Source organism: Drosophila takahashii, chromosome 3L (genome assembly GCF_030179915.1).
Source record: "Drosophila takahashii strain IR98-3 E-12201 chromosome 3L, DtakHiC1v2, whole genome shotgun sequence".
Taxonomy (NCBI): domain Eukaryota; kingdom Metazoa; phylum Arthropoda; class Insecta; order Diptera; family Drosophilidae; genus Drosophila; species Drosophila takahashii.
In genome coordinates this window covers 13,125,706-13,151,543 of record NC_091680.1, presented here as the reverse complement: position 1 = coordinate 13,151,543, position 25,838 = coordinate 13,125,706, and the positions used below count along the sequence as shown (strand labels likewise).

General features: G+C 40.9%; 9 protein-coding genes across 11 annotated transcripts; 5 read left to right on the top strand and 4 right to left on the bottom strand.

Moving 5' to 3' along the window:
* Nucleotides 1-910: 910 nt before the first annotated feature.
* Nucleotides 911-10,418, top strand: LOC108056357 (proton-coupled amino acid transporter-like protein CG1139). 2 transcript variants are annotated; one of them, XM_017140120.3, is made up of 7 exons: nt 911-1,233; nt 8,026-8,179; nt 8,244-8,430; nt 8,493-9,118; nt 9,181-9,356; nt 9,713-9,868; nt 9,924-10,418. In XM_017140120.3, exons 2-7 carry the CDS (start codon nt 8,028-8,030, stop codon nt 10,013-10,015), a joined length of 1,389 nt encoding a protein of 462 aa, XP_016995609.1. In that variant the 5' UTR covers nt 911-1,233; nt 8,026-8,027; the 3' UTR covers nt 10,016-10,418. The 2 variants fall into 2 exon arrangements, with proteins under 2 accessions (XP_016995609.1, XP_070071350.1); XM_070215249.1 differs by lacking the exon at nt 911-1,233 and adding an exon at nt 2,542-2,821.
* Nucleotides 10,281-11,982, bottom strand: LOC108056358 (uncharacterized). Its single transcript, XM_017140121.3, has 4 exons — nt 11,722-11,982; nt 11,539-11,660; nt 11,174-11,475; nt 10,281-11,106 (listed from the first exon to the last, which is right to left on the bottom strand). The coding sequence occupies exons 1-4, from the start codon at nt 11,878-11,880 to the stop codon at nt 10,436-10,438; spliced, it is 1,254 nt and encodes a 417-aa protein (XP_016995610.2). The 5' UTR covers nt 11,881-11,982; the 3' UTR covers nt 10,281-10,435.
* A 327-nt stretch (nt 11,983-12,309) lies between these two features.
* On the top strand, nt 12,310-12,969 carry Blos2 (biogenesis of lysosome-related organelles complex 1 subunit 2). Its single transcript, XM_017140153.3, has one exon. The coding sequence runs from the start codon at nt 12,393-12,395 to the stop codon at nt 12,870-12,872; it is 480 nt and encodes a 159-aa protein (XP_016995642.1). The 5' UTR covers nt 12,310-12,392; the 3' UTR covers nt 12,873-12,969.
* On the bottom strand, nt 12,884-13,391 carry LOC108056382 (immediate early response 3-interacting protein 1). The gene is made up of 3 exons (XM_017140154.3): nt 13,210-13,391; nt 13,047-13,145; nt 12,884-12,980 (listed from the first exon to the last, which is right to left on the bottom strand). Exons 1-3 carry the CDS (start codon nt 13,295-13,297, stop codon nt 12,925-12,927), a joined length of 243 nt encoding a protein of 80 aa, XP_016995643.1. The 5' UTR covers nt 13,298-13,391; the 3' UTR covers nt 12,884-12,924.
* Nucleotides 13,392-13,490: 99 nt separating this feature from the next.
* Nucleotides 13,491-15,547, bottom strand: LOC108056380 (uncharacterized). The gene is made up of 5 exons (XM_017140151.3): nt 15,308-15,547; nt 14,243-15,251; nt 13,970-14,184; nt 13,674-13,912; nt 13,491-13,608 (listed from the first exon to the last, which is right to left on the bottom strand). The coding sequence occupies exons 1-5, from the start codon at nt 15,445-15,447 to the stop codon at nt 13,559-13,561; spliced, it is 1,653 nt and encodes a 550-aa protein (XP_016995640.2). The 5' UTR covers nt 15,448-15,547; the 3' UTR covers nt 13,491-13,558.
* A 231-nt stretch (nt 15,548-15,778) lies between these two features.
* On the top strand, nt 15,779-16,197 carry LOC108056376 (uncharacterized). The gene has a single exon (XM_017140147.3). The coding sequence runs from the start codon at nt 15,991-15,993 to the stop codon at nt 16,195-16,197; it is 207 nt and encodes a 68-aa protein (XP_016995636.1). The 5' UTR covers nt 15,779-15,990.
* Nucleotides 16,198-16,217: 20 nt separating this feature from the next.
* On the top strand, nt 16,218-20,219 carry SuUR (Suppressor of Under-Replication). Its single transcript, XM_017140145.3, has 4 exons — nt 16,218-16,545; nt 17,092-17,291; nt 17,357-17,535; nt 17,633-20,219. The coding sequence occupies exons 1-4, from the start codon at nt 16,218-16,220 to the stop codon at nt 19,782-19,784; spliced, it is 2,859 nt and encodes a 952-aa protein (XP_016995634.2). The 3' UTR covers nt 19,785-20,219.
* Nucleotides 20,220-20,378: 159 nt separating this feature from the next.
* LOC108056375 (uncharacterized) lies at nt 20,379-21,569 on the bottom strand. Its single transcript, XM_017140146.3, has 3 exons — nt 21,324-21,569; nt 20,788-20,996; nt 20,379-20,727 (listed from the first exon to the last, which is right to left on the bottom strand). Exons 1-3 carry the CDS (start codon nt 21,515-21,517, stop codon nt 20,552-20,554), a joined length of 579 nt encoding a protein of 192 aa, XP_016995635.2. The 5' UTR covers nt 21,518-21,569; the 3' UTR covers nt 20,379-20,551.
* A 945-nt stretch (nt 21,570-22,514) lies between these two features.
* Mocs1 (Molybdenum cofactor synthesis 1) lies at nt 22,515-25,711 on the top strand. Of its 2 annotated transcripts, none has more exons than XM_017140149.3 (4): nt 22,515-22,956; nt 23,016-23,094; nt 23,865-24,716; nt 24,876-25,711. In XM_017140149.3, the coding sequence occupies exons 1-4, from the start codon at nt 22,777-22,779 to the stop codon at nt 25,475-25,477; spliced, it is 1,713 nt and encodes a 570-aa protein (XP_016995638.2). In that variant the 5' UTR covers nt 22,515-22,776; the 3' UTR covers nt 25,478-25,711. The 2 variants fall into 2 exon arrangements, with proteins under 2 accessions (XP_016995638.2, XP_016995639.2); XM_017140150.3 differs by having other exon boundaries at nt 22,518-22,956; nt 24,778-24,957.
* Nucleotides 25,712-25,838: the final 127 nt, after the last annotated feature.

The following is a 25,838-nucleotide window of genomic DNA, read 5'->3' as shown; positions in this document are numbered from 1 at the left end:
CGGCGGGGCGGGGTGACAGGAGGCAGGAGGCAGAAGCATCTGAAGCGCAGGCCTTGATGATGGTTACATGAAAACACGTTGAGCGACAGTCATAAAACGTTGATGTTTGGGAACAGGGAAAGCTGCTTCAGGAAGAGATTCCTATTCCCATCGAAGGAACATTGTTTACATCAAAGTTGTGAACAGATAAACAGTTGGGAATGAAAACAAAAGTAGGATTCTGTTTAAGCCAGTTCTAAAACAGAAAAACATATTAAATGTGTTACAAGTCTAGAAACTACTGGCACCTAGGACCTGAACACGGGAAATAAACAAGGCGATTTCCCACTGTGACAAATTATTAACACAAATATAATTGTACCTTATTGGACCAGTAATTAGTGTGGAATTCTAGGAACCGTATAGAATAATTAGTAAATATTTTTTTAAATAGTTTTGTAAATAAAGGATATGATTAGAAAGAGGCCAAACCATTATCGGATTGTTATATTTCTTTATAGATCGAAAAAAAGGATATAAGAAACTAGGACAGAGATAAATCAAGTAAATAAATATGATCAAAAAATTTAAAAATATTAAAAACTTATGATGTAAGATCTAAAGAATACCAATTTTATATGGAAAACTCAGACCCACAGCTCTAAGGATCCCTAGTAAGTTCTGCCGAACCTTCTTTTAAGATCAGATTGATGCGATAGGTAACCCATCACCCCCTTCAACCATTTAAAAACCCCCCTAACCACCGATCCCAGTGGGATTCTGCGACACTCGACAAATGTGCGAGATGTTTCCCTGTGTGCCGGGAGTGTCTGTGTGGGAAATCGCCGCGCTGTATGAGTATCGTTCAGCGTTTCGCGCGATGCTTAAAACTGGTGACCCACGTTGGGTCTGATTTAGTCGTTAACGCGCGGCCAACACGATCACATCGCAGATCCGACCAACTATACATACATCATAGCATAGTATAGTACATAGTAGCCTGGTATAACAAGTGCGCGGTTCGGCGGTACGGGTTCTGTTTAGCGTTGATCTGCCTTGATTTAGATTTATGTTTTGATTTTTCGTCGTTCCTGTCAACGAGTGTTTGTTTCGGTTCATTGCCAGTTGTTCAAAAGATTTGTCACCGGTAATTTTCGATTATTTAACGATTTTCCTGGGAGGAGTTTGGATATTACACAAAAAGAACTGCGTTCATTCCTGTTGAAGAAAAAATAAAGTGTTTTGTAAGCAACGGTAAGTGAGATATTTATGTTTTTGTTTTGTCGTTTTATTTTCGGGCTAATTAGCCAGCGGAAGTCGCGACGCTCAACTTTTACAAATTAGTAAGTCGGGCATGAGTGCACAGATCGTTGAGTTCAGTTTAGCTAAACTAAGTGAACTAACCCCCAATTAATTGCAGTTAAATTTAGCCAGCGACGCGCATCAAACGCCTGACGCAAATTATCGATCGAGGGACCAAAAATAGCTCGCCAAAAGTTTAAAGAGCAGACTGTTTTTCAAGATATGAACCTCAGACGATTTCAAATATTTGCAAAGGGTTTAAACACATTTACTCGCAATCATAATATCTATTTATATCTTAAGATAATATCTCGAGTATCTTATGATAAGATTCTCTTTTCAAGAATTTCAAGTCCTTTCACAACATTTAAGAAGTAGAACCATTGTCTCAGAGTTACATATAAAAGACATTGCCAGTTATTTATATCTTAATGATATAAATCATCAGTGAAATAATTTCAAGTCTTTGAACAATATTTACAATACAGTGCTACAAATCCACTGACTATTGTTGATTTTGCAAGAAACTTTTGTGATAAGTAGCATAAAACGATAAAGAACATAGCTTTCAGCCCACATCACTCATACGTCAGGTTGGCCAAGCTGATGTGTTGCCACACATAGATCAGTGACTCCTCTGACATTTGCACACCTCTGAATGGTGTTTAAGAAAAAGCTTATTCAGCGGGGTATTCTTAAAGATGATTACCAATTCGAAGTTGCCAATTTTATTTCATAAAAACTGTAATTACCTGTACGTAAGTTCAAAAATAATTTAATGGTCGATGGAAAATTAAGGAATATTTATGGTTGCTAAGAACGACTATTATTGCTTCATAGGCTAACATTTAAATACGTTTTTGCTTAGATATTTTATTAGATATTTTATTTTATTGCACTCCCAACCATTAGAGCGCCAAATAATTTTCTCAAAATTAAAAAATATATATTTATTACTTTAACTTCAATACGAGCATTAAATTTCTGATTTAAACTTAATAAATTAATTAATGACAACTTAAATTAATCCAACTTTACAAAATAAAATTTTCTCTGTAAAAAAAATCGAATTATTTTAACTTCACTCGTTTTCCTCCCTGCCTTACATTTAATTAATTATCGCTTTGCGTGGAAAATTTCATTAAAAACTGGCAGTTGCAGTTGCACTACCACATTGACAGCATGAAAAACGGTGGGACAACTAAACTTTTCCACCAGCTCGAAATGTTGCGAGTGCCAAGAACTTTTCCACTCCAAAATTCACTGCCAGAGGGGCTAAGTCAAACGCAGTTGAAAACTCCAGTTTCGAAAACGAAATGAAGTGATTAAGCGGAGCAAGGCCGACGGCTTTTATGTATAAGCCAGCCAGTTAGAAGCTGTTTGGGCCAAGCCAAGATTCCGCTGCTGACAATTGAAATTTGTATTCCGCGGCGGCGAGTCAAGTGCTGCAAACAGCTAAGGCCAACGGAATGGCCTGGCTCATTGAACTTGGCTAACTGGCGAGAGTCTAGACTCTAGACGGCTAAAACCCACAACACCAGTGAGTAAATAATAACACAATAAAAGCCAAGAAACCAAAACAAAAATGCCGGGAGAGTCGCGTGCTGCTTTCAATTGATATTCAACTGGCGTTCACGTGAAGAGAAAAATGTCAAGCGATTCATGGGGAATTCTTGGCTCAGTAAAATTTTCAAAAATATTTTTAGACAGCTGCATGAGAAGCAAAAACAAAGCAAAGCAAAAAAGATGGCAAATAGAAAGGAAAAGGCCCTTGTAAATCATTTGCGGGCAAGTCAAAACAAATTGGCAAATTGCAAATCGGCAGAGTCAAATAAAATTAATTTATTAGCGCGATGCGAACGGGTATGCCAATCCAGTTAAAACCGCCTGCACTTCATTAGTAAAACAAACTAAAGGGGTTTGTTTTGTTTGACCGTAGTTGAAATAAATTATGGAAATTATTTCTGCGAATTCTGTTTTGCGGTGGCGTTTAGCCTTTGTCTATTTTTAGTGATGATACGTTTGGCTTATAAACCAAAAGCCGGAATTAGACTAATAGAAAGTTATCTAAATGGTAGCTTAATGGTTGAAGAATTTCCCATTAAAAAATATTAGGTCACAAATTTGTCATTATCAATTTTCCAAATTAAATAGGGATAATGTTAGATTAAATCAAGTATAAAAATTGATGAGACATTTCAAGAAACATTTGAAAGCTGAAAATGTTTTATGAGATAATTAAAAGATTCTTATAGCTTTTCTCTAGAAATATTTTACTTTTACGAAAGCTATTCTATAAAGTTTTATAGTAGCCCTAAAAGACTCAGAGTTTCCCATAGAATCATTAGGTATGCAACTAACCCATTACGCCACTCATAAATAAATTATTTGAATAGTTTTTCCCATGTACAGCTATTACTCATGCGTTCCCAAAAGTCAATTTAGTATAATCACTGTCAAGAGCTCCCCGGAGATCGGTTAATAACTTCCGCATATCTCAGACTTTGTAAGTGGTACAGAAAAGCCGCCGTACTTGAGATTATGCAGAGAGTCATTCAGGTTATAGATCAGGTCTGGGTGGTTTACGAGTATAGGCAGAAGAACCGAGCCCCGGCTTGCACATATCATATCATAACAGATCTGATCTGCAGATATTGTCATGACGGCAATTGCAAGAGGCACGCTCGTAAAACCAAGACTGAGATCCGGAAAACTTGCCGTAATTTGCCAAAATTTCCATATCTCTCGGGCAGATCAGATTATCTTAACTGGAAGCCGTAAAGTCTCAAATTGCCCGTTGTCACACGAATACATATTTTCTAATTAAGCAGGGGCTGAGATATGGCGACAAAAGGAGGCGTAGCGATTTGGGGCGGACAACAAAGTCCGATTCTACAGTCAACTGACACTAAAATTGGCCTTTGTTGTTTCGTTTCGTTTCGTTCTATTTTAGCACGTCTCAGAAGAGTGCACGGAATGCCAGGTACTCGGTAATACCCTAAAATTCGTAGGGAAACAGACACGAGGCATTCGCATTTGAATCGGGGCAACGCTTCGCTGGCACTGAACTTGACATTGTCGAGGTCTGCATTCAATTTAGAAATATGTCAGCGGCACAGACTATTTTCAGAGCACCGTGCACCGTGCACATCACGCACTTGTTGCGCCACAAATGCAGATGCAGATGCAGATACGGATGCTAAAGTAGATTTATCTATAGATTGCGGGGAGTCACCGATGAATATTGCTTTTAAAGGCAATTCTTTAATGAGCATTTTAAATAAATAGGCGATTTGCTTAAAAAAATAAACAAGATGATTTTTGATTACAAACAAATAAAAATTTATAACAAATATAATAAGTTGTTCATTAATATCAAGAAGGGCTATTTATTTTATTAATCCTAAAAAACACGTGATACTAAGAACAAATATAGCCTACAGCAGTAAAACGTGAAACAGAAAGCGTTTTTTTATATTATTATAAAAACTGAAAATTCTTTTTAAATAAAATAGAAGTAGTTAATGTTTAGTATGTATTTAAATATTTATTTGGACACCTAAAATAATCACATTTTAATAAAAAGAGTCTTTATTTTTTCGTTTAGAACTTATAGTATGCAGAAACATATTAGAGATATCAACGTTTTATTTATATTTATTTTAAATGTCTAGACATTTGTTGACATTTAATTTGGGTACTAATTGCAATGAATGTGATATATTTATTAGTTTTTGTAAGGGATTCCTGTAATAAGGAAAACAACCTTCACGTTTGAGCTCTGTATAGAAACTGATTTTATTTCATTAAGTCTTTGCTTACGTAGCTAACATGAAAATCTTATGATATACTTATCTATGGTCTACGCAGAGACCACATCTGTTTGCCTGAGCGAGAACCTTATCAACGGCCTCCCGCAAGGCGACCCTTTGTACAGTGTGAGAACTATATTTATGGTCAGGCTCAAGTGGCCTGTACTTAAGATTACAATTGTTCGGCACTGCACCCTTGTAAGTTTAAAATAACAGATCATTATTTACGGCTCTAGATAGATTTACATATTGACATTGACAGAGCTCGTAAACTCTTAAATTTATGACAATTAGTGTTCTTCTTGAACATTCTGCCAAGGGCGGCAAGATGCGGTGTAGGGGTTATAATTACTTAGATTATTTTTGTTAACAATGCAAATATGAAATTAGTGGACTGTATATTTAATTCGATATATTGTATTTGCTTTTTATTTTATATGTTTAGACACCCTGCAACGGTCTTGGATTTTATTACCAAATGTATAATCATTAATTATTAAATCTTTAATTTTAACATGATACCTTTTCATGTATTCTTTTTCATTCTTTAACCGTTTAACATTTACCGTATAATTAAACAGACATAGTTTTATTGGGCACCAAATCATTTTTAAATAGCTACTACTTTGCTTCACAAATTTGTAATTATATAACTTGGCCCGAAAGTATGCGTTGCAAATCCTAACTGTCATAGGACTTCCATTTATTAATTCTAAGTCTATTGACTCTTCTTCTACTAAATGAACGGTTGTAAGAACGTCATTTACTTCAAGTAACACGGATGGTGAACTAAAAATAACCTCACCTTCAAAGTGAGGTCCTGCCGGCGGAATATTACAGCAGTGTATTTCTTTATCCTCTATTTCTTTAGAAATCGTTAAGCTACCTAACTCTTTCTCTTTTAATGGACTCGATAATACAGTTTGTGAATCTATTTGATTTGATTCTAATGTATTCTCTTTTTGTTTGAATTCATTACAACAAATTAATTCATCGAGGTAATTTGAAAACTGTTTCTCTGGCAGGGTAAGAAACTCTTCTTCCCTAAGAACCCAAGGACAATATCCTTCAGTGCGGAATCTTTTCTTTATGACCGTTACTATATTTTGAACATCGAACTCCAATTCATCAATAATGCGTTCAAATTCTTTGCGTTCAAAATAACATCTAGCCTGTTCCACCACATTAAACAAATTTGTAGCTAAATAGTTAATCTTATTTCTTCTTATGTTAAGAGAATCCTTGCAGCCACTCAAATTATTTACTGTCTCATCGAGATATTTGTTTAATTGCTCGACTTTCTCTAAGAAGGCCACCTTTGCACTAAAATAACTAATATCGGACATCGACATCGTGCTTTTTACAACTATATCAGTTACTCATATCGAACTTATCTGTTGATCACGTTGACTTAGCCCATTGATGACGATAGCGTTTTTTCAAAGATGTTGTCGACGACGTTCTTGTAGCGACGATTTTGGCGACGACTTCCCTTGGTGTCCAGGTCCTGCGGTCAGCCAGCAAGTCTTCTTCCTTCCAAAATGAAATTAAGTTATGGTGCCGAGATCGTCCTCTCGGTAGCTTGATGTATTATATTTATCCCAGTTTCGGGATGTTAAAATGCAATATTGCATCTGCAGGCTATTTGCCCAATGGTGTATATTTTCCCATAATCCAAATTAATGGAGTTGAACGCTTAATTGCGATTCAATTCAAGGCCCTTTTACAATATTTACATTTATATTGCAGGCTCTTGTTAACCATAGTCAATGCTAATGGTAATATTATTATTTATTGTGCACTTTTTCTTTAATAATAATATTTTTATTTAGTCGGATTTTTCAATTTTATGCTTTATAGCTTCTTGGCTTTATAGCATTTGTAGGCACTTTTCACCCTTATTTTTCCAAATTTTTGGATTTTGCGCAATTTTCTCTTGTGGATTTTTTTTTTTCCAATACAAGAGTATATCATTTGCAATTAGGCACTTTTTGCAAATGTTTTTTTTGTGGGCAATTTTATTTTTAATGCACTTTTCACAAAATTTTATATTTTTTTATATCCGCTGTTTTGGCCACGGACACGCCTTACCAACTTATTGGTTTTAATATATATGAATCACTATATTTTTCTATATATTAATCCGATGTTAAGGCCTCGGAAACGCCCTACCGACTTTAGCAACCTGTAGCTGTTAAAAACAGAATCTTTAAGGTGCTTAAAAACAAAAAAGACTCTTTATTTGTCTTTTTGCTTTTATTTTGTTCAACACTTTTGTCTCTTACCTCTGGTGGGGGAAAACAATCGTGTGAATCTGTTTGCAACCTGTAGCTGCAAGTGTCTAGCACTTGACAGAATCTTTAAGGTGCAGAATATCTCTGAGTCTCTTACCACTGGTGGGGGAAAACTGCAGAGTAGTCTGGCCAATTGTTCCGCAAGGAATCAAAGGCTCGAATGACCAAAATGATAGGGATTCCTGTAATAAGGAAAACAACCTTCACGTTTGAGCTCTGTATAGAAACTGATTTTATTTCATTAAGTCTTTGCTTACGTAGCTAACATGAAAATCTTATGATATACTTATCTATGGTCTACGCAGAGACCACATCTGTTTGCCTGAGCGAGAACCTTATCAACGGCCTCCCGCAAGGCGACCCTTTGTACAGTGTGAGAACTACATTTATGGTCAGGCTCAAGTGGCCTGTACTTAAGATTACAATTGTTCGGCACTGCACCCTTGTAAGTTTAAAATAACAAATCATTATTTACGGCTCTAGATAGATTTACATATTGACATTGACAGAGCTCGTAAACTCTTAAATTTATGACAATTAGTGTTCTTCTTGAACAGTTTTAATTTAGAAATTTAATTAATATAAAGTCAATCTTGTAACCCATCCATCAAATCCCTATTTATATTTATTTTTTCTAGTCATGACTAAGAATGGACACAGCAATGCGGCTTACGTCAGTGATCATGCGGACAAATTGGAGCTGGCCGAGAAGGGTCAGAAGAACAAGGCCATTGTGGCCAAGGATCCCGACTACAATCCCTACCATCATCGCACTGTGGAGCATCCCACCTCGTAAGCAATATCTCAAGATAGTTTGTGTAAAAGTAGATAGTAAATTAAATCTTACCCTTTCCAGTAACTCGGAGACTCTCTTCCACTTGCTGAAGGGTTCACTGGGAACTGGTATCCTGGCCATGCCGAACGCCTTCCGTAACTCCGGCTATATCACGGGATCCATTGGCACCATTGTCATTGGATTTATTTGCACCTTCTGCATTCATCAGCTGGTCAAGGCTCAGTATGAACTGTGTCGCAGAAAGAAGGTTGGTTATTAAATATTAATTAAATTAAATATCCCATATTAATGGAGTTTTCCTCATCACAGATGCCCAGCATGAACTATCCAATGGTGGCAGAGACAGCCATGGGCGAAGGACCAAAATTCTTCCGCTTCTTTGCTCCTTACATTGGCACAGTGGTGAATACTTTCCTGCTGATCTATCAACTGGGCACCTGTTGCGTATATGTGGTCTTTGTGGCCTCCAACATCAAGTCCATTGTGGATGCAGTGGCGGATACAAATATCGATGTGCGACTCTGCATGATCATCATCCTGCTGCCATTGATCCTGATCAACTGGGTGCGCAATCTGAAGTATCTGGCTCCGTTCTCCACATTGGCCAACGCCATTACCATGGTCTCCTTCGGCATTATCTGCTACTACATCTTCCGGGAGCCCGTGACCACGGAGGGCAAGGATGCCTTCGGAAAGCCCTCGAACTTCCCGCTCTTCTTCGGCACTGTCCTGTTTGCCCTGGAGGCCATTGGCGTAATCCTTCCGCTGGAGAACGAGATGAAGACCCCGCAGAAGTTCGGTGGCAGCTGTGGTGTCCTCAACGTGTCCATGGTGCTCATTGTCTTCCTCTACGTGGGCATGGGCCTCTTTGGCTATCTCAACTACGGATCCGCGGTGCTGGGTTCCATTACTCTGAATATGCCAGAGCATGAAGTGTAGGTCTACCCATCGATAGCCTCCTGATTGTCTAGTAATATAAGGAGGAATCTTCTTTCAGTCTCTCCATGTGCGTCAAGGGCATGCTGGCCTTTGCCATCTATATTACCCACGGACTGGCCTGTTATGTGGCCATCGATATTACCTGGAACGATTATGTGGCCAAGCGTCTGGGCGCCCAGCGAAATGCCCTGTTCTGGGAGTATGCAGTGCGAACTGGCTTGGTCCTAGTCACCTGTAAGTTTCAGTTTTACAATATGTTAGCAAACCTTTTTCTACAATATATTAGGTTTAACTAATCTGTTAATCAAGAAATTTATTTGCTAATTTTCAAGACTTACAAAAACATTTTAAGAGGATTTTATATATTTATATATTTTTTAAGATCGTATTTTTGATCATTAGTAAAATTCAACCTCTTAGTAACTAAAAAATAATACAAAATATAAACAAACTTTTTTAACGATTTACAATATTTTAAAAATAATTATAAACTTTAAAAAGGATTTTAATACTTCTTAACTCTTAATATACAATTTAATTTTCGAAAACTTTCTTAACAGTAATTAATTATTATTATATCTTCTCATTAGTCCTCTTGGCCGTGGCTATTCCCAACCTGGAGCTGTTCATCTCGCTGTTTGGAGCTCTGTGTCTGTCTGCTTTGGGATTAGCTTTCCCAGCTCTCATCCAGATCTGCACGCATTGGTACCAGACCAAGGGAATCGGAAAGGCCTGGCTAGTGTTGAGTGAGTATTCCTCTGAAAATTCCCAAAAAAATTTACTAACCAAGAATCCTTACAGGCAACTTTGTGCTCATCATTGTGGGCATCCTGGGCCTGGTAATCGGCACATATACCTCGCTCAAGGAGATCGTGCTTACATTCTCCGAGTAGTCAGAATATCGTTTACCTAAATCCGCCAGCGGGCATTCCAATTCAAGCGAAAGTATTATGAGCAATCGAAAGATATTGAAATCTGTAGACATTCGCAGCGCAGCACAAATGACAAGATACAGATGCAGATGCAACTAGGGATACAGATACAGTTGCTGTACATGTGTAAACTTCTTCTACTCCGAACTATTTGTTGTGTATTTGTATAGAATTTATCAGATTTGTGATATTTTTAAGCATCATGCCCAAGAATCTGTACAACAAGTGTTTGTATATCATATATTTCTTTATGTAGTAGATAACGTCTTGATAAGTAGTTTAGTGCCAAGTCACATCTTTATAAGTCATATTTAAAGTACGATAGCAGTTAACCACAGTAATAAAAAATATTTTGCCATATTAAGATACGCCGTGGGGGATCTATTGGTTGGCTATGTAATCCTTTAGCGCCTGGCAGAGTCTTTTAGCTCCGTCCACCAGCTTTTCTTTGGGATAGAAGGCGATGGAAAGCCGGAAGAATTGCTTGCCACTTTGACCATCCGCAGAAAAGCGGGTGCCCTCGATAAAGTAAATCTTCTGATTTCCCAGGCAGTACTTGAGGAACTCTCGGGAATCGAGTTGATCGGGGATTCGCACCCAGATGAAGTATCCGCCCGAGGGACTGACTACCTTGCAGCTCTTGGGCAGCTCATCTCGAAGAACCTGCGTGGTGGCCAGCATTCGCTCCTTGTAGGCCTCGTAAAACACAGCTATTTGCTTTTGAGCTAGCTTCAGCTCGAAGAGACTTCCCACAATTCCAGATGTGTAGTTATTGAAGCATCCACCGCTCCTGGCAAAGCCACTTCCATCCAAGATTGGCTTAAGACGCGGAGGAACCTCCAGCCAGCCCAGGCGAACGCCAGGACCCAGAATCTTGGAGAAACTGCCATTGGAAATAACATGACCTGCAAAGTCTGTATCCTTTCTATCATCATAGGACATCAGACGGCAGTTGGTGGGCTTCTCGCCATAGTGAAGGATATTATACACATCATCGCAAGCCACCAGGAAGTCGAACTTGCGGGCCAGCTGAACAATTCCACGACAGACCTCTATAAAATATTTTTTTAATATTAATATTTCTAATGATCTGATCGGTTTCCCATCAAGTAAACATACCTGGAGAGAATAGAATGCCCGTGGGATTATGATAGGTGGGTATGGTGTAGTACATTCCCCAGAATGGCTTCTTCTCCGAAGTAAAACGACGTTTGGAAACCTGCTCCTCAAGATCTTTTAGGTCCACGCCATCGTCGTTTAGCTTTACGGGAACTATTGTGAGACTGCTAAAGTGCTTTATACTATCCAGGGCAATCATATAGGTGTACTCATCTACGAATACAAAACCCTGAAAGTCTATCATCGTGGACAAAAGTAGGTGAAGGCCATGGGAAGCTCCTGTGGTGATTATCAAATCCTCACTACAATCAAAACCACCAAGTTAATGAGATAAGTTCAGAAGCCACCAAAACCACAACGATTACCAGTTTACGGGGCTCTCAAACATTTCGGTGAAATAGGTGGAAATCTCTCGGCGAGCCTCAAAAGTACCACTTGTAGGTCCATATTGGAAAATCAGTGACTGATTTTCCAGCTTTTCACGTTCCTAAAAAAGGGAACCTGGAAAGGTCATTTCAAAGACCGGATTGCGTAAGGTATTTATTTACCAGACAATGATCAGTGGCCCTCCTGAAGCTATCGCAGTTGGCGTTAAGGAGATCCGTTCCTGGGGCACCAACTCCAAGATTTAATATATTCGGTTCATACACATTCCACTCGCTACCGTCGAAAAGGTGCTTTAGTTTGCGATCTTTGGTTTCTGACATGATCAACGTTCTGTTTCCCACATACTAGTGCCTTATCTGAACGAGGTGTTCGCGCTTTTATGGAAAACAATGGGAAACAATCCAAATTTTGGATGGTTTCCATGTTATACCTATTAATAGTAAAAGCTGGGGGTATAACGTTTTCTAGTTGTGAATATTATCTATATTTTATTCTATAATCTTATCACTTTTCCTGCTAAGAACTAAACCTCAAAATATGTTTAATCAAAAACGAATGTATCTTATCATAAATAAGAATAGTAATTAATTTTTGTTATTTTTTAATTAGAAATTATTTAAACAATTTGATATTAACCCTTTTGAAAAAAGAAGATTTAAAGGGTACATAACGGTCGGGTGTTTTTTCAAACCATAAACACGTTTCGTTGCGAATGTCAAAAAGTCCAATTGGCATGGCCATTCCCTTGGAACCACTTTTAACAGCTGATTACAGCAATCACTTTGTTTTCGGAAAAGAAAACTCGGAAAAACACAAAGAAACCCATTAAAAAATGGATAAACCTACAACCAGCGCTGCTGCTGCCGCGGCACAGGATCCCAATCTGCTCCTGGACTCCCCACAACACGGACCAACTTTGTCCAGTGCCTCCAGTTTCGAGGCTCTGACGCGACACGACCCAAATCTCAGTCGACTGGCCACGAAAATGTTCAACAAAACAGAGGAGTACATCACCCACGAACTCAACGCTCCTCTGGAGGATTACAAGCTGCTGGAGGAGATGAACAAGGCCACCATCGCCAAGTACAAGGATATGCGGCAGATTGCCGAGAATCTGAACACATCGACCAGTGAATTGAGCCTCAAGTTCCAGCAATTGGCTCCGATGATGCAGCAAATCGATGAGATCTCCGATACGGTGGACAAATTGGAGGCGGCGGCCTATAAACTAGATGCCTACAGCATAGCACTGGAAAATCGCGTCAAGTGCGTCCTTCAACGGAAATCGGGAGGCGGTCAACTGACCCAATAAGACTACTCATCTACAAAGGCTTTATGGTACATTTATTATAGTATATTTTATGTCAACCAAGTAAGAGTTTAAATATAATCGCAATTATGTTAAGGAATATCAGGGGAACTGTAAACGTAGAGGGCGAAAGATGTAGAACCTTGTCTATAAGTAAAGTAATTAAATAGTACTTACTTTTGGCCACTGTGCGAATCGAACGGATGAGATTGAGCACCTGATCCTTGGCCGTGGGTGCTCCAAAGTCCTGCTGACCAGCTTGTCGTCCCCAGCCAACTGAAAAGTGTGCCAAAAGTTGAACATCGTGGCATTCGGGACAGAAATCTAACTAAAAACTCACACTTGGCCAGGAAGCGCTCTTCGTGCAGGATGCACACTGCATTCAGGCAAAGCAGCGAGGCTTCAATCAGCGTCCACAAAGTAAACATATTTGTGCCTAGTTATTCCTATTTACATCAAAATAAATCCAAAACGCGAATAATTGTTGACGTCAGTGATGCCGACTTGCCGTTCACAGCGAACGCTTCAACAGCTGATTGTCCGCGTTCAGTGTGAATGGCTGAATGGCAAAATAGAATTGCGCGCCAAACGTAATTTAAATAATATTTCAAACTGCTCTTACTTTTATTTTATTTATTTTAATATGTATAAACAATTAAACGTGTCTTATATATAATTTTTATTTATATTTAATGAGCCCAAGGTAATACTCCCAACGCACATTTGGACCAATCGTAATCTGCAAAATAAATAATCATTTTTAAATGAAAATTCATGAATAATTTATATTTAACAAAAACTCACCTTTTTCTAATTTCCAAATGCCCAAGTCTGATGTTTCACCATTGCTATAGTTATTGCCTTTACTTTGAGCTGCTTTTGCCAGAAGCTTTTCCAAGTAGTCTAGATTATAAATCTCCTCCGAAGAACTGTCTTCTTCCATAGGCTCCTCGTGTTCATATTCCTCCAATCTAATATCGCAGAGTTTGCTCAAGTCCTCCACTTGCGACTTGCTAAAGGGAGGATCTGCCAACGGTAGTAATCTAAGAAGATTTTTGTTTTATTATTACACTAGTCGAACCTAGAGAAGCAGAGCTTACCCTTTAAGTATTGGCGCTGAGTATTTGCTGAAGGGAGCAACGCGTTGCATAATAAACTCCCGCTCAAAAACCAAGGATCTGGACTTTTTGGGATTGTCCCCAAAAACAAGGGTAACCGAGGGATCTACATTCGAATGGACAAGCAGACTCCGCATGGTTTTCGAAAGCTTATCCGTGTTGAGCGATGCAAAATCCACTGGTTTTAGTTTATCGTTCTGGAAAAATGTTGAAAAGTTAGTAAACTACTCTCATTAATATTAGATTTATACAAACCAAATCTAGTTCCTCTTTGTACATGCGCTTCATGCGGAACAGCATACCAAAGGATTCAATCATCTTCGAGGCCCAATAGCTGGCTCCCAGTCGTCTTTGCTCCGCCTCGTTTTCGTTTTCAGTCAACTGAACCAAGGCGACAAACATCTTTTCGATGTATCCCTGCACCGCCAGTAGCCTAAAGAGGTCCTGAGTGGCTGCAATGAGGACATCCTCGTTGTCGTCGATTTGGAGGCCAATGGCCAGGAAATATTCCATCTTAAGAAGGCAAGATAGATAGATATCCAGCAGATCCTTCATGGAAGAAGACTCCTTTTTCACCAATGCAGCGAGATCATTTACCACCGCACTGAGTATTTCCTTCGAGGACTTGGCTTTCTTGCTGGAGGAGTAAACGCGTATCTTGTTGAATTCCCCGCTGGACTTGAGTTTGCTAATGGCCTTCAGTTTCTCGGCGCCTTTGATGTGGCACTCCAGGGTCAAGTCGTAGATCTCTAGAAGATTGCTCACTGCCTTCTCGAACTTCAGCTTGTCCTTGCGCTGCAGCTTGCCGGCATCCAAATTGGACATGCTCTCCTTGTGCGGCAGCCAGTAGTAGGTGCGCAGCCACTCCAGGCAGTGCTCCGAGGTGCTCCTGAGAACCTGCACGGGCGGCAGCTCCTGACCATGGGCGCACAGGTGCCGCAGATCCACGATGAACGACTGGAGTCCCAGTTCCCTGGCCGTTTCGTACATGCTGCTCATGCTGTGGCCCTGCATGATGGAGGACATAAAGTTGTAGAATCGCGTGAAGGCACTGGCGTAGGTGTTCTGTATCTTGGAGTTGCCCTCCTGATCCTCCTGGTCCTCCAGTTGAGCCTGGACGAGCACCGAAGTGGCCATGACCGCCGCCGGGCAGAGATTTCCCCTTCGCAGGCTCCAAATGCGGATTTTACTGAGCGCCTGACGCCGGTTGGCGGGCGTCGAGGTTTTGCCAAATAACCAGTTGTATGTCGTCCGGAATTCCAGCCTAAAAATGTTAAATTTTAATTAATAACAACAAGTTGTTATGTTTTAGCTACGCACGTGTCTCGCCAAGGGGTGACCACAGTTCTTTGTTTTGCGATTGGAGGCGGTGTGGCGGGGGGAGCTTTGTTTTTCTGTTGTTTTCCTTTTTCAGGGGTTTTCTTTTTAACCTCGGGCTTTTCCTTTTTAGCAACAGCCATGGCGGTCTAAATTATTTAAAACAAATTCTGAAAACAAAACAAACCGCGAATGAAAACGCAACAGTCTTTATAGTGGTGATCCCATGTTCTTTTATCAGCTAGAATCTAGCTATTAGAATGGACTGCTTTAATCCAAAAAAAAATGTGAGTTCAACAAAGTGTTTAATTAAATTCTGATTAAATTCTCTGAATAAATTCTTAGAATTATTAATATATTTAACTTAAATTTATAAATTTAGCTTGTTTTTATGAAATTTGTCTAGCTGCCTTTCAAATCATTTTTGATTTGGCTATTTTATGTTAATTAATTGTTTGCCAACACTGGCTATGTCCAACAGCTGATCGCGCCAACAAGACGCAGCCGGATCTGTGTGAATGGTGAAATAAAAATTGGAGCCAAAAATAATATTTTCCTCTTGTTCAATTATTGACCAATTTCCCGCGACCCCCCGCCATGACCGCCTGCGTTTAATTCGATTTCCCCAGAAGCAGCGACAGTTTTCATCCAAAACCTCCAAGTTTTCCCGGTGACCAAGGCAACACATGCATTTCGTTCAACATCCTGTCATTATCAACAACAACAACAACGTGGTGGACATACTGCATCCGGAAAATATAGAATTCGATGGGCCGCCAGCGGCGCGGAAGATGATAATTGGCTCGTTCTCGATGTTCGTGATCTTCTCGTACCTGCAGCTGCTCTACATCCTGGTGGCCATCTATCTGGCGCTGCACCACGCGCACCATTAGCCCGCCATCTCTAAGGGATCATGTATCACTTTGTATCCGAGCAAACTCCGGAGCTGCGGCTCTCGGCGGAGGCACTGGTCACGAGCCACGTGACGCAGTACCTCAAGGGCTTCCAGCTGGATGCAGTGCGCTTTCTCTACGATCGCCTGGCCAGGCGGGAATTCTGCATCCTGAACGATGAGAGTGGCCTGGGCAAACTGGCCACTGTGGCGGCCCTTCTCAGTGCCCTAGATCCCGCCAAGAAAACTCTCATAGTGATCCAGAACGATGAGCAACTGCTCGCCGGCTGGCGGTTCCACCTGGACACACTCACAGACCTGCAGGTGTACACCATTCAAGGGGTTCAAGGTAATTCAATATTTATAGGATATTATTTAATTTCTGTAGTGATTATAATCTTTATAATTATGTTTTGGAAATTAACATATTTTTTATGTTATTTGTACTTTTAATATTTTTACTATACATTTATATATTTACACAATACAATTTCGCAATTAACCAAATTGGTAGGTTTCATTTAAAGGTTTTGTACAAATTTTAATGAGCAACAACGAAACTTTAAAATTTAATGTATGCTAATCGTTCGTAAAAAAGTTTAAAAATTATAAATGCTTTTAGACATTTTTACGATTTAAATTTTAGTACAAATGATGCGAATATCAACTTACTAATATCAATTTCTTATTCTTGTAAACATGACTATTATATTTGTAATTATATTGTCCTTAATATCTGCTGACTAGATTTAGTGCAGATGATGCGAGTATCAACTTATATTATATTATATTAATTTCTTATTCTTGTAAACATGACCAAATCGATAACCAAATCACTGTAGACGAGTATTAATCTTTTTGTTCAATAAATAACACTTATTCTTCTCCATTACAGACACCACGGACTCCCCGCACAACGTTTACCTGGCGAAATGGAGCCAGTTGCGCAGCATTGGAGATCTCAGTCGCCTCAACTTCGACTACGTTATGGTGGACAATAGGGGGCACTCGCTGAACAACAGCTTCTGCACTTCCATGCTGCTCAAGCATTTCGAGGGACGGGTAAACATGCTTATCTCCAGTGTTGACATTACGGTGAGGCAATGCAATCATAATTGGCTCACACTTTGGCTTTAATTCATGCCTTTTCCTATCTGCAGTCTGACGTAAAGTTGCTCTACAATGTTTTGCGGTTGGGCGGTCGCCTGGAGCATCAGTACCGAAGCTTCCAGAGCTTCGACCGCAAGTTCCATTTGCCAGACCCAAAGGAGGTCTTTAGCAAGCGCATAGATCTCGAGGAATACTACAAGCAGCGGGGATTCCTCAGCGAGTATATCAAGTAGGTGACCCAGTAACCAGCTTTAATCTTATCTAAGTTGCGTTAGGCCAGAAAAGAGTTCAATAATATTCATTAAAACAACTTCTAACATTTTTAGAGACTTCCGTCTGCGTCGTTTCCGCCATCAATTCGACAAGAGCCTGCCGCTGGTCGCTCCGGAGCAATACAAACACAATTTAAACCTCTGGCTGGCCTCGAAAAATAGCCAAAGCACACTTAGTGGCTCCTCGGAGGTGTGCTCCACGACTGCTTCCATAGATAATAATAATCAGCGAATCGAGTCAGTGCAGCCGGAAGAAACAGACAAGCTATCCGAGCACAGCGGGGATGATGTTGTGGCTATGTCACCGCTGGTCTTTGAATCCTCCGACTCCGACGTTGAACCCATAACAGTGGAACCTGCCGAGGATCAGAATCAAATATTAGTGCTATCCAGCGATGATTGTGAGATCGTGACGCCTCCAAATACGCCGCCAAATCGAACGCCCTCCTCGAACGAATCGCCAAGAATGAAGTCGAAGCGAAAATTCAGAAAGCGACAGTCGCCACAGAAGAAAGCAGACCTCACCGATTCCGAGGAGGATGATGAAGTGACTGAAGTGGCTCCCAAAAAGATAACTCGCGCCGTAACTTTTACTCCCAAGACAAGGAAACTCAATGTGCGTTTGTTAAGGGTTTCCATGGATACTTTGAGCACACCACCGCCGTCTGTAAACGCCCCTGCGTTTGCCACGCCCAAAACAGAGCCCTCGGCCAGAAGGAAAAAACAGAGCAAGCAGCCTGTGAGTCCAATGGATACAGGTCGTCCGGCTACGCGAGGAATGCAGCGCTTAACACGCTCCGCTGAATCGAAAATACACAGCAAGTACTTAAAGCGCCACACACTGGACGATGTCAAGCGAAGCACTCCGAAAAGAAACAAGGCTGAGGGGAATCAAACGCCCAGGACTAGCAAACCCAGGGTGAAGCAGGAAAAGAAGGAAAAGGAACCGAAAGCACCGGAAAATCCTGCGCAGGAAACTCCCAAGCGAAAGCCAGGACGCCCGAGGAAAGAGCAAAAGAAGGCGAGCAAGAAACCGGATCCCAAACCCCAGCCACCGACGCCCCAAGTGCTCAGCGGCAGTTCCTTATCCTCGGAGTACATGCAGTGTGCTCAGCGAATACCCGACAATTTGGATGCCCTGGAGTCGCCCGCCTTTCGGGTGCCTTTCACCCCTCAGCAAACACCTATGCTTTTGACCTTGCCGTCTACTTTTAATTTGCTTAACGACTCGGAGATGGTGGCCATTCCGCTAACCAAGGAACAAGCTGAAACAGTGGTGATTAACAGCTCCCACGATGAGAGTTCGCCGCAGGATCCATCGCAGAGTCGTCGCACCAAGGCTTTGAAAAGGAAGCGCAAACCAGAGACGCCAGTTAGTTCCACTTTTGGCGGCGGCTTGGGATTGCCACCGCCGCCCAAGAGGAGTGCCAACAAGTCACCGGATTTGTTCAGCATCTCGTCGGATCACTCGCAGATTCCGCTGGCGCAGCCACGACCCTCCTCTCCCTTCGAAGGCTTCAAGATCTTCGGCTCCGAGGTGAAGCAGTTCCAGCAGCAGCATGCCAAAACCAATGTTGCAGCGCCGAAGAAGAAGCGCGATCGATCTTGCTTGGATATCCTGGAGCAAATGTTCGAGCCGCGAGAGCAGCAGCAGGCTAAGAAAACCAGTCCCAAAGTCTTGCCTACTTTGCCACTGACTCAGAAAGATGATGACGAGGTGTCCACCATTACGCAGCGGAGGAGAACCTTGTTGGAGGACGACTTCTTTGAGATCACCAACAACGGACAGTTTGGCAGCCGAATGCGCTTGAATTCGTCTGGCGAGGTATCACCCATACAACAGGATCAACAGTCCGCCAGGCCGTCGCAGGCCAATAAAATCACCAATTACTTGATAGGTTCTGGAATTACGCAGGAAAAAACGCAACCCACAAGTGGAACTCGCAACTCCATCGTTGCTGCGCTGCGAAAGTCTCCCAAATCGCCTAAAAATGGCGGCAAACCCACTCAGGCCACCAAGCTTACACGCTGGTTTGGCTCTGTCTTCGGCGGAGGAGCCTCACAGACCAGCTCCGTGGAGTCGATTAGCGCCCCCAGTACACCAGTTGCTCCTTCCACGAGTGCAGCTGCCTGTAAGACGCGATCAGCGAGAAGTGGCGGAGCTGCAGGACCCACCAAAAGAAAGCGATTGGAACTGTTCAAGTAATGAGCAGGATAAATACAGCAACCATTTGCAGGAAGGCAATAGAACTAAGTTAACAAAATCGAATTCAGTAATTTTCACGAACGGATTTTTTAAACATAAAATGAAGAAGTTAACCAAGCAAAGAAATCGGTTGGTGAAAATTAAGCTGAATTTATTTAATCAAAAGCCAAGCCACAGTTAACAGCATTCAAACTTGGACAAAAGACTCTTTTGTAGGTTGTAACAGTAATAACACCTGAGCCATTAACTAGCCAATTTAGTTAAATTTATATTTTTTGTGCACATTTCAGAGATTAATTTAATACAACATTAAAAAGACACCGGACATTATGGGCTAATCATTATTTAAAACAGTATATTATAATTTATTCATATTGTTCTTCACTTTCTAGTAAAAGTGTGCAAATTTTGAAGTTATTAAAGCTCAGAGATTTATTTAGTTTCTCATTTATTATTTTTTAATGTGTGCCCGCCATCATAAATGCCAGTAATTAGGCATGTTTTTTAGATAAATTATTCCTATACGCATTGAATAGTGTGTAAACCAATTTAAAAATCACGAAAGTTATTGTTTTTTAGAGAAAAAATATAATATAATTTCATGATCTTCAAGATTTTACTATAAAGAAATAAATAAATAATTATTTATGAGAGGGTTTAGATACAAAGCAATATTTTTGTGTTTTATTAACGTTTAAGGCTTATCTTAATAGGTTATTTTATTTATTTTTTGCACAAATACCATTTTTAAAATTCTCCTAAGATTTTTATATTCTCTGCTTTCCGAATATAATTGTTAAGTTATGCATTACCGCCTGGCGCTGGAACTCCAACTCCCGCCGGCACATACTTCCCAAAAAAGGGGGACACTGATACTGTATATTTTCCTGGGCGTAGGTATCACCATTCAAGTTTCTAAATGTGAATTCACTAAGTGATTGCACTGCAAAAAGGTTTCGGGTTTAATTAGAGGGGGTTATACATTTTTGTAACTTTATCTTACGGCAATAGAATCCGGCAAAGAAGCAGGTCTCATGGGTGGACTTTATAGCATAGGCCACGGGAGATACTCCGGGCATTGTCTTTGTAACCACGTATCTCGCAGTGGCCGTATTTTTCCAGTAGGGCCAATGGGAGAGTCTTTCTGTATATTCCACCGTATAGCGCCAGTCGTGGGCGTGTCCGTGATCGGCAAGGATCTTGAAATTGATGCTATAAAAAGGGGAAATAATGACAATCAAGGTTTTTTTTCCAATTGGAGATGAATTTACATTGAAATATCTTTTCGGTCGTTTTGTAGGGTTAAAACTGACACAAAATGTAGAAAAAAAGTTAAGAAATACTGTTTTTTAAGATTAAATTTCTAATTTTTACCACAGACTGCAAGATGGTCAAAAATTAACACTATAAACTTTATAAAAAGAGATCAGGCAACTTAAAATGGTATTGGTATTTAGAGAAGATAGTCTAAATACAGAATCTGGTTAATATAATATGTTAAATATTAACAAGATTCCGTCAAATCCGATTCTTACTCACATAGTGGGGTTCAGTAGCCGCATCTTATTGAAATCGGCGACATACTCCCAAACCTTTTCCGGTTGGCTCCGCTTGATAATGCCCTCGATCTGGTACTTCTGATAGCCGCTGGAGAAAACAAAAACATAGAGCAGGAGGGCGACGCTGAGAAGGACGGATGCCCGCTTTATATTCCACAATCGGGGACTATGCATAGTTCTGTTCTCGCTGGATTTCCGTCGTCGACTGACGATTAGTGTGTATATGTCGGCTTATTTGAATTTCAAATAAACATGTGCCGGAGAATTCACCACAAAGATTCGGGAAACAGCATCAACGGGAAAAGAGCGGGAGTTCCATGGCGAAAAGAGAAAGATAAACAAAAAGGGATCTTCACACTACAGTGGCGTCTGGGAGTTAAATGGATATCTATTGATAATTTTTCTTTGCCAGAGAACAAGCAATGAAGGAGAGTTACATGTATGCGTAAAGTTACTCTTTGGTGACGACCTACTGACTTCAAGCACTTCAAAAGTTCGATATACATTTTAAATTGTCCTAAAGCAATTGTTTTTAAAAGCCGTCTATTAAAAAAACTTCTTTCGACGAGATTAAAAAAAAGTGCCGACCGCACCTTCAAAACACAAAAGTTCTGATATTAAATTTTGGGAGAAAAGATGATTACACTTTTCACCAAATAAATAAACCTTCTGCAATCTTCTCATTTGTTGTCTTTACAAAAGAGGTATTTTATCCAAAATAATGGAAAAAATTCCAATTGAATTACCAATCATACATTAAAAACATAAATTGTGGAAAATTTTTACAAATATTCTAAAATGTTGGCGAAAATAATTTTTGTGTGGACCGTTATTTCATGTTATGGGCTGGTCAGAACGGTCCTTTTTGCTGGGGAACCAATTTTAATTGTTTTTTAATTAATTAAGTAAATGCTTATCGGCATGAGGGTATAACCATATCATTAAATATGGTATAGAATATCAATGGCAAAAAATAAAAATGCTGCCAAAGCTCGCATTTTTGCTAGCACAAGCAGTTTGAAAAGTTTTCGGAGGTCGAAGCTCTGGAGCGTCAGGCCCCCCTTTTTAAATATCCCCCCAAATCCCCCATTCAACCCCCAAAACAAATATTTTCCTACACTGGCGTTACAAAGCTTTGGCGAATGGCGAAAGCTGCGTTAGGCCATATGATCACTCCGCTTAGTTTATAAACAACGCTCGCCGGGTGCAGTCGGAACCCCTCGGAATCGGCGCTATATACACGTTATAGCTAACCCCAAGCATATGTAATTGCTTATCACAGCGGACTGTCCGAAATCGGTATGCTCCATCGCTCCAGCGACAAGGGATCCCTTAACATCTCGTGCCCCCCGCAAATCGCCGGTTTACGTAAGCCAATTGTGTTCGTTTAGAATACGTTTTAGGCAGAGAGAATACATCAATCACTATAAAAAATGCGGCTACTGGCCAGACACGCGATTCGATTGTTGGGTCAGGAGAATCGTCGGGGAGCGGTTGGCGAAATGACTTCAATTTGGAGAGGAGGAATCCGGCTGAAGGCCACAACCGGTTACCTCAAGCTGGCCACGGCAAGTGTTCAGCCACTGGAGCCGGAGAAACAGGTGCAGAGAAAGGTGAGTACTCCATATTACGACTGCCAAAGTTTCTATTTCGCTAATCTACGATTCCCCAGAATTCTCCGCTCACGGATTCATTTGGCCGACACCATACCTATTTGAGAATTTCCCTAACCGAACGCTGCAACCTGCGATGTAAGTACCTATGTTTTCACCCTTATCAGTATTCAGTACCACCCTGTTATTGTTCTACCCATTTGATAATACTCGCTGTGAAATGGATCCCAGCCTTGATTGAATAATGTGGCGAAATTCGTGTCTTACATACGCACACCTGCGGTCAACATAATAGTTATGAAGCCATCAAAATTTAACTCTTGTGTTGCCAAATTAGTACAGATATTCTAATTTGATTTTGGGGTCTAGTGCACACAGCACTTTTGCGATTTCAATTACTGATAGCAAACAACACTTGATAAATGTTAGCTTAATGATCTTAAATTAAGTTCTAGAAAGTTCCGTACTATACAACACAAATTTTGGTTTTCTAAAGATTATTATACCCGTTACTCGTAGAGTAAAAGGGTATATTGTATTCGTGCAAAAGTATGCAACAGGAAGCAGGAAACGTTTCCGACCCTATAAAGTATATATATTCTTGATCAGGGCCACAATCTCCCACTAACGATTTTAAAATGTGTCTGGCGCCCACAACTTTAAAGATTTCCGAGAAGTATAAGTGCAATTTTATTTTGTATATTTATACCTATCGAAATGTAGAAGACATTTTTCAAATCGTACCATTCATTAAAAAGTTATGCGCAATCAAAAACATGTTATATACATCAACCCGACTATAGCGTTCTCTCTTGTTTTTTACTATTATAATAAAAGGGTATAATACACATATTTCATGACCCTTTCTTCATCATCAAATATTAAATCTAATATTTATAATCTTTTAGGTGACTACTGCATGCCCGCTGAAGGAGTCCCACTGCAACCCAAAGGCAATCTCCTGACCACTGAGGAGATCCTCCGTTTAGCCCGCATTTTCGTGGAGCAGGGAGTGCGCAAGATCCGCTTGACGGGAGGAGAGCCCACAGTCCGGAGAGATATAGTAGAGATAGTGGCGCAAATGAAGGCTCTACCCGAACTGGAGCATGTTGGCATAACCACCAATGGCCTGGTGCTCACGCGCCTGCTACTGCCGCTCCAAAGGGCCGGATTGGATTCCCTGAACATCAGTTTGGATACCCTAAAAAGGGATCGCTTTGAAAAGATCACCAGGAGAAAAGGATGGGAGCGAGTGATAGCTGGCATCGATCTGGCCATTCAGTTGGGCTATCGTCCCAAGGTGAACTGCGTCCTGATGCGCGACTTCAACGAGGATGAAATCTGCGATTTCGTGGAATTCACCAGGGATCGTCCAGTGGATGTGCGGTTTATAGAGTACATGCCTTTCTCTGGAAACAAATGGCACACGGAGAGACTTATTTCCTACAAAGACACCCTGCAAACAATCCGTCAAAGGTGGCCGGACTTCGAGGCTCTGCCCAATGGACCCAATGATACGTCCAAAGCCTACGCAGTTCCCGGTTTCCAGGGCCAAGTGGGCTTCATCACATCCATGACGGAACACTTTTGTGGAACCTGCAACCGATTGAGACTCACAGCGGATGGCAACATCAAGGTGTGTTTGTTCGGCAACAAGGAGTTCTCGCTGAGGGATGCCATGCGAAACGAGGATATTACGGAGGAGCAGCTGGTGGATCTCATTGGGGCAGCAGTGCAGCGCAAGAAGAAACAGCATGCAGGTGAGCGTTACGATGCCAAATCAAACGTAGAAAGTTGTTAGACCTTGGTCCTCCTTCGCAGGCATGCTCAACCTGTCGCAGATGGAGAACCGGCCCATGATACTCATTGGCGGCTAGTAGACACCACACCACATCACTCTCCCCTCTCTTCCGTTGCAGATGCTGCGCCACGACTCCATCATCATCATCATAATCATCATTATTTGTTTCACCAAGCATTTCATCCTTCAGGGCGGCAACTTCAGCTTCGCAATTGCAGCCAACTCACCCATGTCAACGCTCAGGGCAAGGCTGAAATGGTGGATGTGGGCGCCAAGCCTTCGACCACTCGATTAGCTCGAGCAGAGGCCACTGTGAAGGTGGGTGAGCAGCTCACACGACTGATAGCGGCCAATGAGTTGGCCAAGGGAGATGTTCTAACCGTGGCCCAACTGGCTGGCATCATGGGAGCCAAGCGCACCTCGGAACTTATACCCCTGTGCCACAACATCAGCTTGTCGTCCGTCAAGGTGCAGGCCATTCTTCTCCAGGCCGAACACTCTGTCCGTCTGGAGGCCTCCGTACGCTGCTCCGGCCAAACGGGCGTCGAAATGGAGGCCCTAACCGCTGTTTCCGTGGCCGCTTTAACCGTCTACGATATGTGCAAGGCCGTTTCCCACGACATCTGCATCACCAACATCCGGCTGTTGAGCAAATCCGGCGGAAAAAGAGATTTCCAGCGGGAGAAGGCGGAAAAAGGAGCGATGCCGGAGGTCGAATGAAGGGTTCTACCGACTGACTGGTTTAGTTATAGTAATATAATGGCTAAGCTGTTCTTGGGGAAAGGTAAATTCAACTACTGCTTATTAGTTTCACCTATTACAATACTTTTGCAAGATTTAATATAAAAAACCTAACTAAATTTGTATTGAAATACAAAAAAAAAATAATTTTGAATTTAAGTTAATTGAATTGAATGTGTAAATGGAAAAAAGACTACTGAAATAAATTATTTTAAATAATTACCCGACCCTAAAATCTCTTTTTATAAAAAAAACTTTATAAAAAAAAAAAAACTTTTTGAATTATGTTAATTAAATTGAATTGAATGTGTAAATGTATAAATTGTTTTAAATAATTACC

Bases quoted from the DNA above. Each gene is read 5' to 3' on its own strand.
- LOC108056357 (XM_017140120.3), top strand. From the start codon at position 8,028: ATGACTAAGAATGGACACAGCAATGCGGCTTACGTCAGTGATCATGCG. The intron at 8,431-8,492 runs GTTGGTTATTAA...TCCTCATCACAG, and splicing joins AACTGTGTCGCAGAAAGAAG to ATGCCCAGCATGAACTATCC. The intron at 9,357-9,712 runs GTAAGTTTCAGT...TCTTCTCATTAG, and splicing joins TGGCTTGGTCCTAGTCACCT to TCCTCTTGGCCGTGGCTATT.
- LOC108056358 (XM_017140121.3), bottom strand. From the start codon at position 11,880: ATGTCAGAAACCAAAGATCGCAAACTAAAGCACCTTTTCGACGGTAGC. The intron at 11,661-11,721 runs GTAAATAAATAC...TCCCTTTTTTAG, and splicing joins GGGCCACTGATCATTGTCTG to GAACGTGAAAAGCTGGAAAA. The intron at 11,107-11,173 runs GTATGTTTACTT...AATATTTTATAG, and splicing joins GGGCATTCTATTCTCTCCAG to AGGTCTGTCGTGGAATTGTT.
- Blos2 (XM_017140153.3), top strand. From the start codon at position 12,393: ATGGATAAACCTACAACCAGCGCTGCTGCTGCCGCGGCACAGGATCCC.
- LOC108056382 (XM_017140154.3), bottom strand. From the start codon at position 13,297: ATGTTTACTTTGTGGACGCTGATTGAAGCCTCGCTGCTTTGCCTGAAT. The intron at 13,146-13,209 runs GTGAGTTTTTAG...CACACTTTTCAG, and splicing joins AGAGCGCTTCCTGGCCAAGT to TTGGCTGGGGACGACAAGCT. The intron at 12,981-13,046 runs GTAAGTACTATT...CTACGTTTACAG, and splicing joins GATTCGCACAGTGGCCAAAA to TTCCCCTGATATTCCTTAAC.
- LOC108056380 (XM_017140151.3), bottom strand. From the start codon at position 15,447: ATGGCTGTTGCTAAAAAGGAAAAGCCCGAGGTTAAAAAGAAAACCCCT. The intron at 14,185-14,242 runs GTTTGTATAAAT...ACATTTTTCCAG, and splicing joins ACAAAGAGGAACTAGATTTG to AACGATAAACTAAAACCAGT. The intron at 13,609-13,673 runs GTGAGTTTTTGT...TTTATTTTGCAG, and splicing joins CATTTGGAAATTAGAAAAAG to ATTACGATTGGTCCAAATGT.
- LOC108056376 (XM_017140147.3), top strand. From the start codon at position 15,991: ATGCATTTCGTTCAACATCCTGTCATTATCAACAACAACAACAACGTG.
- SuUR (XM_017140145.3), top strand. From the start codon at position 16,218: ATGTATCACTTTGTATCCGAGCAAACTCCGGAGCTGCGGCTCTCGGCG. The intron at 17,292-17,356 runs GTGAGGCAATGC...TCCTATCTGCAG, and splicing joins TCTCCAGTGTTGACATTACG to TCTGACGTAAAGTTGCTCTA. The intron at 17,536-17,632 runs GTAGGTGACCCA...TAACATTTTTAG, and splicing joins TTCCTCAGCGAGTATATCAA to AGACTTCCGTCTGCGTCGTT.
- LOC108056375 (XM_017140146.3), bottom strand. From the start codon at position 21,517: ATGCATAGTCCCCGATTGTGGAATATAAAGCGGGCATCCGTCCTTCTC. The intron at 20,997-21,323 runs GTGAGTAAGAAT...CCCTTTTTATAG, and splicing joins CGGCTACTGAACCCCACTAT to CATCAATTTCAAGATCCTTG. The intron at 20,728-20,787 runs GTAAGATAAAGT...ACCTTTTTGCAG, and splicing joins CTTTGCCGGATTCTATTGCC to TGCAATCACTTAGTGAATTC.
- Mocs1 (XM_017140149.3), top strand. From the start codon at position 22,777: ATGCGGCTACTGGCCAGACACGCGATTCGATTGTTGGGTCAGGAGAAT. The intron at 23,095-23,864 runs GTAAGTACCTAT...ATAATCTTTTAG, and splicing joins CGAACGCTGCAACCTGCGAT to GTGACTACTGCATGCCCGCT. The intron at 24,717-24,875 runs GTGAGCGTTACG...CTTCCGTTGCAG, and splicing joins CAAGAAGAAACAGCATGCAG to ATGCTGCGCCACGACTCCAT.